The 12417-nt window shown below is 39.5% G+C and overlaps 1 protein-coding gene across 15 annotated transcripts in view; it reads left to right on the forward strand.

Annotated features, from left to right (window-relative positions):
* The window catches only part of CHL1 (cell adhesion molecule L1 like), a 560006-nt gene that overhangs the window by 504717 nt on the left and 42872 nt on the right, over nucleotides 1–12417 (forward strand). For all 15 annotated transcript variants that reach the window (XM_072941719.1, XM_072941716.1, XM_072941717.1 and 12 more), the window contains 2 exons: nucleotides 2391–2575; nucleotides 9016–9147. In XM_072941719.1, coding sequence (XP_072797820.1) covers nucleotides 2391–2575; nucleotides 9016–9147 — 317 coding nt within the window. The remainder of the gene's footprint in view (nucleotides 1–2390; nucleotides 2576–9015; nucleotides 9148–12417) is intronic.

Genomic DNA, 12417 nt, shown 5'->3' on the forward strand with positions numbered 1-12417 from the left:
GAAAGTGAGATGCTTGCACTATGAAAGCATAGACTCACACAAAAAACAAAAAACAAAAACTCTTGATTTGGAGGACCTGAGGTCCAGAGCAGCCTGCAGCTTGGCAAATTGCCATTTTGACAGACGGAATGCAAAAGCAAGTCGTTAGGAGACGTGGGCTGTTCGTGTGCTCGGGAAGCCAGCAGCTGATGCACTGTCACAGCTGCCTGTCTGCGCCTCGCTCCTGTTTCCTGTAGGAGGCGCCATGTGCTCTGAGCCTGGTCACAGAAAAGGTAGTGCTTCAGCTCTGCACAGCAGGTACACCTGAGCCTTGGGCAGGGGAGGGGACTAGATGTGTGTAAAGACCTTCCTTTTTACCTGTAATATTTGTTTTGCTTAATAACTGAATTATTTTAACCACTGCTTAACGATACAGACAATTGGAGATAATTGACAGAAACAATTTGAAGGTAGTTGTTCAGTTATTAACAAGTAACTAAATAAGCTGGCTACAAGCATATATTCCAAGTATATACAAAGAAAAGGGATGGGAAAAGCCCAAATATAATAGAACACACTGGTAAAAAGACCAAGTATAGTGAAATTCCAAGGTCTAATATGTCATTTATTACCCCAGTGACCTTAAGCAAATTAATTAACTTTTTGAACTTTAGAATCCTCACTGGTAAAATGATGATAGTAGTGCCCACATTTAGAACAAACTCATAACTTCCTGCATTAATGATAAAAAGAAGTATAGTGAGAAGGAGGAACACCATCAATAAAAACAACAGAGCTGTTTCTTCCACTCAGTCATGTAGCCCAAGTAGAGAGGAGAGAAAAAAGAAATCATCCATCAGTTAAAACCAGCCACTGGTGTGTTCCACCCAACTGTTAAAACACGAGTCATAGAAAGTCCTTCTCTCCACTTGTCTGGTTTTCACGAGATGGGATTTTTCTGTTTTTAAACCCAGCTGGCCTGATTCCTCCTCCTTGTTTTCCACCCACCTAAGGTAGAGAAATGTTACTGTGTTGGTGTGTGACAAGGTATCAATTCGGTTTTTGTCTTGTTTTTTGCTTTTATCATTTGTCTCTTTTGATTGAGTGCTCTAATCTTTGTAAGCAACGGAGATTTGGTTTCTCTCTTCCCACACTCCCCACCAGGGGGCGGAAGCCCTGGCCAGCCAGGTCTGCGCTGCAGAGCCCACCTTGCTCTAACATGAGCGGATCCTAGGTCCAGCAAGCACATCGGGCCCCACATCTAAGCCAGTCTCCAGGAGCAGCTTCATTAGGCATAAAGGGGGTATCGTGACTTCTGTTTGCTGACTCTGGGTTCTTACTGATCCTATTTTTCAAACTCATACAGGGAAGAGGGTTGTTATTTCTGGCCTTTTCAAACCACCCACAGGGAGATAGCACACTGAAAAATATGTTGTAATATTTATTGGGGTCCATTTGATACAGGAAAACAGGGAATGAGATGGTGGCCGTGTCCCAGGTCTCCGTTGAGTCCCTGGGTTGCACCCCTCCAAGTGAGGGTCCTTGGCTTCGTGCAGGAAAGAATTCAAGAGCGAGCCATAGTTGAGTAAAGGTAGATTTATTCAGAGAGATGCATATTCCAAAGACAGTGTAGGCCACCTCAGAAGGCCAGAGAGGCCCTGTGGCATGGCGGGTGGGGGGGATGTGGTTAATGTAAAAGCAGACACATGCTTCTTAGACAGGGTGTGGGCCATCTCGGAGCGTGACACAGCAAGAGTCCATGAGGCGCGGTGTTGCTAGTCTTTATGGGCTCGGTAACCTCATATGCTAACAAAGGGAGGGTTATTCCAGCTGCTTGGGGGAAAGGGCTGGGATTCCCAGGAACTGGGCCACTGCCCACTTTTTGACCTTTTGCGGCTATCATCAGAACTTGCATGATGCCTGTGGGAGTGCCATTTACCTTGCTAATATATTATAGTGAGTGTATAATGAAGCTCAAGGTCTCCTAGAAGTCAAATCTCCTGCTTCTAGGTCTACTGGGAGTTGAATTTTCTGCCATCTTGGTGTTAACTGCTGTGTCATTCCTTTGATGGCTGTGCCATGTCCTTTTCCTTCCTGTCTCACAATCGTCCAGCCTTCATCTAACCATACCTGTTCAGCACGTACATGGACGTAGCCCTCTTAATGGAGGAAACAGAAGATTTATGAGAAAGCAGACTATGACAGGAACTTGTAATAAAGGAGACTTGATCCAGCCCTGACAGTCACCACTGATGGTGGTGGCCAGTCCACGCACCAGGAAGGCTGATGTTTTTCAGCGGAAGTCTGGGTGCAGACCTGAAAGCAACACAGTGAAGGGCGTGTCCTGTGGTTTTCTTTATATTTGATTTTTCACTCTGAAAAATGTTTATTATTTATGTATTGCTTCGCAGACCAACTCCACAGGTTGACTGGAACAAAATGGGTGATGATTTACCAAAGGGAAAAGAAACAGAAGTAAATGATGGCAACACTTTGAAGATAGAGAATGTCTCCTACCAGGACAAAGGAAGCTATCGCTGCACAGCCAACAATTTCTTGGGATCAGCCACTCATGATTTTCATGTTATAGTAGAAGGTATGTCTCCTGTGTTGATTTATTTTTCGCTTAAAAAAAACTGAATTCATACTTGGAGTGGACCTCTAATGCATATATGTTAGAACAGGTAAGCTGTTTCAATTTTTAATTCTAGAGTGAGCAATGGAATATATTACACTTCAATTAATTAGGTTTGTCATTGACCCCACAAAACCACCTAAAAGGGACAGATGACAAAAAGGGATTTCATGTTAGGGACTGAATAGAGATAACTTCCACTATTTGTTTGAATAGTCCTTGAACCTAATCTCCTATGTCATCATACAGTGAGGGAAAAAAATTACTGTAATATATATATGATACTGCATAACATGAAATCGTAAAAGAGGTAGGCCTCACCATGGAACAGATATCATGATGGGCCTAGGAGGAAGCTTGGACTTTTGTTTCCCAGTCCTGTCATTAAATTCCTGTGTCCTTGACTAAGTTAATTCACCTTTCTGTACGTCCGTTTCTTCACCAATGAAATAAGGGGATCAGACCAATTATTGTCTTAGCTCTTTCCTAGATATTTTTTGGGGGTCCATATCTTGGGTTCACATGATATTCAATATATTATTGTGAAAGAAAAATAGACACTATAGTGTAAGTGTTACTTTTCTATCAAAAGGTGCAAAAAAAAGGTTATATTCAAGTCATCCCTCCCTAAGTCCAAGCCCTTTGATCAACAGAGATTTGGTTATTGTTTGTTGTATTTCTGTAAATAAGTAGGCAATGATGTCATCATTTAAAAAGATGGGGAGTCGCAATATGTGGGTATCAGGGCTCTGCCTGCCAGGCAGATGGAAGGGTTACCTCGTCATCCTGTGCATTTGATTGATGCAGACGATTTTCTGTGATTCTCATCACACTGAAGTTTCTATGTATGGTTTGGTTAACTGTATTGATCAAATTAATGAGACGATTACTGCATTTGTACTTACGTAGTCCTGTGTAGGCTTAAGTATTGAAAGGAACAGTCTTTCAGGGTTCCATTTACTCTACAGCTGCCATTTGTATTCCAGTAAAGTTTCCTTGTCAAAGTTTTAATTTGCCCAGGGAACACCTAAGTAAAGGCCAGATATTTTAATGAATGGAGAAAAAAAAAAAAGACAACTCAAAACAAATTCTATTCACAAGTAAATGTTAAGATAACTGTTTGAGTCTTGCCGCTGTTTGGAATAACAGTGTATTGCCAAGATCTCTCTCACGATGTGTGAGATTAGCTAAGTTAGGAAGAATGGAAAAGCAAAGATGAGACTATCATTTCCCTTGGTTCAACAAAAGCAAAATCTGTATGGAAGAAAGCCCAATATTACGCATAACGGTCAACATCTGTCAACAGAGATACATTCCTCTGACATTAAATTGTATACAAAGAACTTCAGAGAGGAAGAGTTTGAGGGATTTTTTTTAGTCAACATCTGATGCCTCTACGTAATTTGGCTATACTATGCAACAGGGATGTTTTCCATAACCCCCTGCCCCCCGCCCCAGCACACACATACTGACGAACCAGACATGGCTAATTGTTAGCTGCTCCTACTCCAAGCTGCTGACTATCAGAAATCCTTCCAGATGGCTGGAACATTGCTACGGTAGCTGAATATTTTAACAATCTGGCCACGGTTCTTTTTTGACTATAAGACTGAAGCTTTCAAAAGAATTGCTAGGATTGCAAAAAGAAAAAATAAATCAAGGATGTAAAATTAATTATGCAATTTAAAATGTTGACTGTAGGATTCCCAAGGATTATATAGGTATCCTGAACAAATTGTCCTCACTATTCATAAAACCGCTATTAGCACTATTGAGATGTAAATAATGTTTTTATGAGGAACATTTAGTTCTTTCTCCTTAATGAGAAACGACTTAATGTGCCCTCAGTTGTATGTTTTAGGAGTTTCCCTTCACACATGCAAGTGAAAGGCAAACTGAGCTCAGGAAGTTTTTTTTGTTACTGTTAAGTGTGAAAGCAGTAAATATATCCTTCATTAATCATATGGACGGATGCGTTCACTTTCATTCAATTTTCTTCTGCCTTCCTGAACCTTCTTCTTCCCCTTTCTTTGCCTCTTGCTTAGAAACACAAATTAAATAAGAAGGATTAGCCATATGGGAAAAGAGCAGTGTTACTGTGAACTTTGCAAATCTAGTCCATTCTGAAAACACCCACTGTGCTTAAGTAACAGCACATATTTTACTGTATTCTATTTGTGATATTTCTTTATTGCTAACCACAAACTCTGTAATTTAAGCTACAGCATTCTAAATATGCAAGCAAACTGCACTTTCAAATCCTAGAATATGTATAAGCAAAAACAGCCAGGGTGTCTTGACAAGGCAACACTATCTTTTCTAGGAATCCATGGTCTAAATATTACACATTCAGTAAGAAGAGATTTAAATGGCATTTAAAACATTCTAAATGCAGAAATCAAAATATGACCACAATCACATTTCAATGGATTATATGAAGTCCTGCTAACAATGTTCACGTTGTAAACGTTTGAATCCTTTAAGGCTTTTGAAATTTAGTAAGTGTAGTAGGAAACTATTCATGCATGACTATATACCCATAATTGTGTTGTATTTTAAAAGGATGTCATGAACTCAAATGCAATTCAGTCATTGATCTGCTTAAGAAAGCCTCCTTTTCAAATAAGAAATCCATTTCCAGAAAGTTGCAATTAAATCCAAATTTGATGAAGCTAATAATTTTTGATTTATTAGTATATAATTATTTAGTAGAAATCTCTTACTAAGAAAATTACCTCTGTGTTGTCTGTTTTATAGGTACCGAATTTCCTGTTTTGTTTTGTTTTCATTCCAGTGATAAACATCTCTAATTAGCTTGCTTATTATATTCTAAATGTTCAGACATTTACATCTCAGTTTTCAGCAGCATGAGAGAAATTTATCACCTTGTTTTGTTATTTACAATTATGAAAAAATGAATAAAGTTTCAACATAAGTTGTTTTCATCAGTTACCATATATCTTAGGATAAAAGACTGGAGTTCAGTGATGGTGTTTCCTCTCAGAATTTTCCATTTTAATCATTCTTTCCTCTCTGTTGAGCCTCTTTTTTCATCCTTTCAACTAGATCTTACCCTTCAGCAACAGTTGCATGTTCCAACCTTTGGAAAACTCTTTGTTTTCTGTCCATGCATGCCCTTAGCCTGACTTCAGCCACCAAAAATTCCGTTCCTAGCCAGTGTCCGTCAGGCTCATGTGCATTCTATTATGAACAAGGTAGCCACTAGTTAAATATGTTCAATCCAGAAGTGAAGTTATGAGCTGGTGAATGACCAGAAGGCAGTGATTCCCTTCTATCCAAGGCCCCTTCCTTTCTCCCTTGTGCTGTTTTCACTGGAGTCTTTGCAGATCAGTCATTTCAGTTTAACTCAAAATGACCCCCAAATGCATCTGTGCTCATTGTGTCAATGTCAGGGAGGAAGGAATTTTCCTCTTTGCTTTTGTCTTCTTCTGGCTGGTCTAAGGAATAAATTGACATGAGACAGATTAACAAGAAACAATCAAATAAAAGTGCAATAACATGTATACATGTGAGAGAGCCAGGAAAACTGAGTGACTCGCCAAGATGGCCAAAGCCCTCACATTAAATACCATCTTCAGCTAAAGACAAAAGAGGATGTTTGGGACTTAAAAGGGAAGGACGGCATCTCCAAGGAAGACACGGAGATGGAAAAGCAAATGTCTGGTGCACAAATGTTTGCTGGGCTCTGTACAGACAATGGGACACAGAGTGGACTCTGATCTCTGGGCCCTGCAGTTTTCCCCACCACATCTAGCCCATATTCTTGGCAGACATTTCTGGTAATAGCTCTAGTCCAGAAATAGGCCTTCTATCTAAAGTATTTTAGGCAGGTAGGAGGGAGGCCAAAGTTTCTTTCTATGTCTTTTGGGCCTTGATTGTTTTCAGCTCAAAATAATCTGAATGCCACTTTGGGGGTGGCAAATTTTGTTCCCCTAAACTAAGCAGAGGAGACACCAGAAAGAGAACAGTTCTGCTCTGGCTCTTAAGAGATAACGAGTCTAGTGATCTAGTCTACGGACCCCAGTGAGAGTCTCAGTCTGGGCTGGAAGGGAGAGCAGTGTCAAGACAAGGCCCAAGAAGAAGATGCTTCTGAGCAAGACAGACTTAAAGTCCCTCTCAAATTGCATGCCCACGTCTGCCTTTGTTCAGGACCAGCTTACCTCTCAGAAGAAACAGCATAGTAACAGATGTCCACATGTTTCTAAAGAAAGCTTATGATAAAGGATTAAGGTAAAGCTTAGGGATGACCCTAAGTGAATACCCAGAACTTCTTGTGTCAGTTGATAGATGTTAGAGGAGCTTTGATTTGGAAGCACAGATTGACAGTGGGTAAAGCTATTTGGCCTTGGTTCCTGTCTGTGATCCAAATTAAAGAAATAGTAATGAATTAGAAGTAACACAACATTTACTTTGGAGTCTGAATGCTGCTTACCCAGTAGGTTTACAGATCCCTGAACAGCAAAAGTAGGGCTTCTTTTCCTGATGACCATGGGCAAGTTAAATGACTTCTCCAAAGCTCAGTTCTCCATCTGTAAGGTGAAAGGGTTGGATATGATGGTCATGTAAGCACCCTTTACCTAAGATCTAACTGGTGGACCTTAATGCAGACCCTAAAGGATTAATGAAATTTGTAGGCTGAAACTAGAAATAGAAATCCTGATTATATTATTCATAAAGATTTAGAGAAAGGTCATCATTACATGATATCCTTTATTATTTTTTAATTGAGATACTATTGATATATTACATTTTTAGTTTCAGGTATACGACACAATGATTTGATATTTCTTTATTTTGCTCAATGATCACCACCATAAGTGTAGTTCGCATGCATCACCACATAGTTACATTTTTTTTCTTGTGATGAGAACTTTTAAGATCTACTCTTTCAGCAATTTTCAAGTAGACAATACAGTATTATTTCTTGGCTATAGTCACCATGCTGTATATTACATCCCATGCTCTCCTGTATTTTTCACAAGCTCTGAAAGCAACAGTCTTAGTTTTCTGCTGTAAATATGAAAATTTTCACATTCATGGAGCTTTTTTCTCTAACTCAAATGTTTAATTCTATTGTGGTTATATGAAAAGACCAAAAAAAAAAAAATAACGACATAAAAAAATGCCAACACATACAAAAACTAAAACCTTTCACCTCAGAGGATCATATGCAGTTTATGATCTGCACTGCTGCATTTTAAACTAAATGACTAAATATTTACAGATTGCAAATTGTGAACACAAATATTTAATTTGGAATTTAATTAAGTCCATACCCTACTGAATAATTACAAGGGCAACTACTTTTGCTCAGACTTGCATTTGCCAGGGATATTTGTATATTTTTGTTTTTCCTGGTGAATTTGTAGGCATTTCCCCCCTATAATTTTCCTTTTCCAGTTTTACTCAAAGAAATTTGTTTAAACGACATGTTTCATTTTACACATATATGTATCTTTAAAGACTTTCCTTTTTGACAAAAATGGAAATCTGAAAATGTCCTGGGGGAAATAACCAAGCAACACTTGATGGGAATTACTACCTGCAGGTATTATGCAATTTTCTCTGCAATCAAATTACCCAAACCATCCACACTTTAATCGGAATCTTTTATTCACTCCTGACATAGTAATATACTTAAGGTGACAAAACATGACAGTAATGTTTGCACCAAAGAAAATTGTCTCATTCTGTACTGAAACACTACTTAGAATTACAATATTGGAGCATTAGGGCATAGAAAGATACAAGTGATTTAAATACATCTTTTCTTCCATTGTTTCTAGAGCAAAAAAGTAAATTTTACTTATAGGATTCCTTGTCTTATCCCTTACCAAAAAAAAAAAAAAAAAATTCTAGGCAATGATGTTTGCCAAATTCTTAAGACAGATAATTAGATTTGGACATAAAAATGCTATAAAGTCATTAATTAAGAAATCTTTAAAATAATGGCTGAACATTTTAATTGTATTAAAAAAATTTCAAAATTATTTCTTGAATATCAGCCATTTTGTATGCCATGCTACAGCATGAAATAGCTGTAAGCAGCACTTAGATAAAACTTAATGTGTTTATCCCTCCATTTTCTGTAATGACATGGATACTTCACCAGTAGCTAAATAAAGTGACTGTAGACAACTATTTTTGGTGTGTTGATTTTATTATACATGCTAAGATTCCAAATTACGCACACACACACACCCTATTCCACGCGAAAAACAATGTCCATATCTTGCTTTAGAAAAACATTTACCAAGAGCTAGTGTGAAACTCTTTGTTGTGTCTGCCCTCTGCTGGTGTGTATCAGAACTACAGGCCTTAACCTTTTCGGACCTTCTGTGATAGATAAAATGCTGATGTGCTCTTCACTCTATTTCCAGAGCCCCCTCGCTGGACAAAGAAACCTCAGAGTGGCGTGTACAGCACTGGGAGCAGTGGTATCTTGTTATGTGAGGCTGAAGGAGAACCTGAACCCACAGTCAAGTGGAGAGTCAACGGCTTCCCAATTGAGAGTAAGTGAAAACACCGATTGTGATGCAATGCTGAAGGCAGCGGTTTGCTGGGATGGTCAACGGTCAGACACGCTGGTTATGGCTAAAACAGTCAAAAGTGGCTGGACTGTCAAGACAGACCTAACCAGGAAATCCAAAATAGCATGCATCTTGCAAAGCAATTTGAGTTATATTTGGTTTTATGGAACAGCCATAACTAGTATCTGTTGGGCCATTCATTAATTTTATACAGACGCACACACACACACTCTCTCACACTCATAAAGGTTTAAAAATAAGGCAACTGAATGACATAGAGGATGCACCCAAGAAGGAAAGTCAGTTGCTGCACCTGTCCCTGTCCCTGTGGTTGACTCAGTGGTTGGAAGGCAGGACTTCCCTGGGATCCAAGCAACAGTGACCCTTCACGTGGGCTCTGCTCTTTACAAGGATCTTTTCGGGCATGCCTGTCTGCATGATCTGAGAAATCCACAGGGCCAGAGAGACAGGGTAGGCATCCTGGTGGTCCAGAGACCTGGGGACCTCAACTAGGCTGTGCACCTAAGCTTGGGGAGATTGACTAAATTTCAGCTGCTCGGTGAATCTCCCCAGGCTTTAGTTTTTAATGGCAAAATGGAGCTAATGGTAGTTGGTTGTGACTGAATGAGATGAAAATGTCAGCCACTTGGGGTAATGTTATCTGTACAACGTCATATTTCATCAACTCTGGATGCAGCGTGTCTGTGTTTGCACTCAGGCTCAATCATTTACTAGCTGTGTGATTTGGTGCATTACTGACCCTCTTCAAGCCCTTTGTGCCATTAGTAAAATGAGGCTGAAAGTAGCACCGACCAGTGGGGGTTGTTAGGTGAATTTAAGGAAACACCACGTAGAGAACGCTTAGCACAGAGACCGCCGCACAGACAACGCTCCCAGAGTACTGTTCACTGTCGTTCTTATACAGCAAGTACTCAGGAAACCTTAGTGTTCATTGTTGTTATTGTTAGTTTTGAGAGAAACGTCTGTTTTATTGTTCTGTGAATGGCCAGAAGCAGTGTCGATGACAAGCAGATACTAACTGAACACATTTGATGATGAGATTGAAAACAAAAGTGATAGTAATTTAAAAATATCTATTACTTTCACAGGCTTATGGCTATTAATCTAGAAATTGTCAAATCACCGTATGACCATATCTCCTTTCTTAGCAGATAACTAAGCACAATGACTTTCAATTCTGTCTTGTTAAAGCTTCCGGAAGAAGAAATGTTTCTACTTACTTAAAGTAACAGATACCTTGGCAAAACAATGAGCGGTTCAGAAACATTTTTTTTCCTCGTCTTTCTTATTGAGATGTAACTGATGTGTGTTATATTAGACTTAGATGTACAGCATAATGCTTTGATATTTGTATGCACTGTGAAATGATTACTACAGTAAGTCCAGTTAACATCTGTCACATTAAAGAGCTACTTAATTTTCTTCTTGTGATGAGAGCATCTAAGATCTACTCTTAGCAACTGTCAGATATGCAGTATTGTTGCCATGCTGTACTTTGTATCCTTGTGACTTACTTGTTTTATAACTGGAAGTTTGTACCTTTTTACTCCCTTCACCCATTTAGCCCATCCTCCACCCTCTGACCTCTGACAACCACTGAGCTTGTTCTGATCTGGGTTTTTTTGTGTTTGTTTTTTATCCCACACATAAGTAAGATCATATAATATATGTCTTTCTCTGTCTGACTTATGTCACTTAGCTTAATGCCCTCAAGGTCCATCTGCATTATCACAAATGACAGGATTTCCTCATTTTTATGGTTGAACAGTATCCCACAGTGTGTACATGTGTGTATGATATATATATATATATATATATATATATATATCTCATGTGTTCTTTATCCTTTTATCTGTCAGCTGACACTTTAGCCCTCATTAATATCCTCAGTTTGAGTCTTTTTACTCATCTCTTTAGAGAACAGAATAAAAAATGAAAAATAAGACTTGAGGCAGATCAGAGGGAAATGAAAACAATTTTTGTTCATAAAGCATGCTAAGGATGCTGAAATAAAGAATGCAGATTCTCTGGCACATAAAATCATGAAATTTTATATTTGAACAGCACTGGCTGTTCATGAAGGGCATTCACATGTTGCTTTAGACCCTCAAATGAGCCTTTTAAAGGGACTACGATTATTCTTATTTAACAGATTGATTATTACATTAAATAATATTTATTGAATGCCTTCTTAGTACCAGGCACTGGCCTTATTGCTTGGGAGAGAGCAGTGAATAAAATGGACAGCCCCTGCTCTGGTAAACGGGGCGTTCTAGAGGGGAGAGACAAGCAGTGGACAGGTAGGCACAGAAATGTATACTGCAGTGTGGTAAAAATAAAAACCGCTGGGGAAGGGGAGGGTGTGAGAAGTTCAGGACCTAGCGTGGAGATCCCATCTTAAGGTAATACTGGGAAGACCCGTGTGGTTATTTACCTTTGAGTAGAGGTCTCGGGGAGGTGAGGGGTGCAGCCATGCCAATCCCTCTGAAAGAGCTTTCCGGGTGGAGAGGTCACTGAGGGCAGAGACCAGAGGCATGTTTGGAGTGTTCAGGAAAAGCCAGGGCTCTGCTGTGGCTGAGGCTGCGTCAATGAGAAGGGGCAGTGCCTGGAGAGACCAGTCTACTGCAGGGAGATGTGAGGGGCCATATCACATGTAAAGGTGAGGGTCCGAGTAGGGACTTGGGGTATTATTGCAGAGATGGGCAGCTCTTGAGGGATTTAGATGAGGAGAGCAGCAGGCTCTAAGGTATCAACAGAGCATCTTTTTTCTGGCCTCTGAATGGAGAAGCACTTGTGTGACTCCAGGTGGGAGCTGCCTGAAAGATTTTGTAGCCTTGGGTTGGGGTGGGAGTTAGGTTATGCATTTATTCCCAAAGTAGAGGTAACTGGTTTGTTTATGGATGGAAATGTCAAGGCTGAAAATAAACTAACGCAAGACAGCACTACTGGATAATGGCAGACCTAGAACCAAAGCCGCAGGTTTGGAATCTAAACTCCGTATTCCTTCCACAGCCCTGGACCAAAGCTCTCCTTGCTTCCCTGCCAGCAGGTCATAACAATTGGTAGTTAGGATGTTTGCTGATAGTGGGCTCATGAAAGAGTCTGAAATCTCTTTGAGCTTGCATTTTTAGCAATTACATATCTTTTACATATTATCATATGTGAAAATTAAATCAGAATGATTACTATTATTGATCACAAGCCTAACCTTTGTCAAATGGTTTGCATACG

The sequence above is a fragment of the Vicugna pacos genome, chromosome 17 (assembly GCF_048564905.1).
Source record: "Vicugna pacos chromosome 17, VicPac4, whole genome shotgun sequence".
Lineage (NCBI taxonomy): Eukaryota > Metazoa > Chordata > Mammalia > Artiodactyla > Camelidae > Vicugna > Vicugna pacos.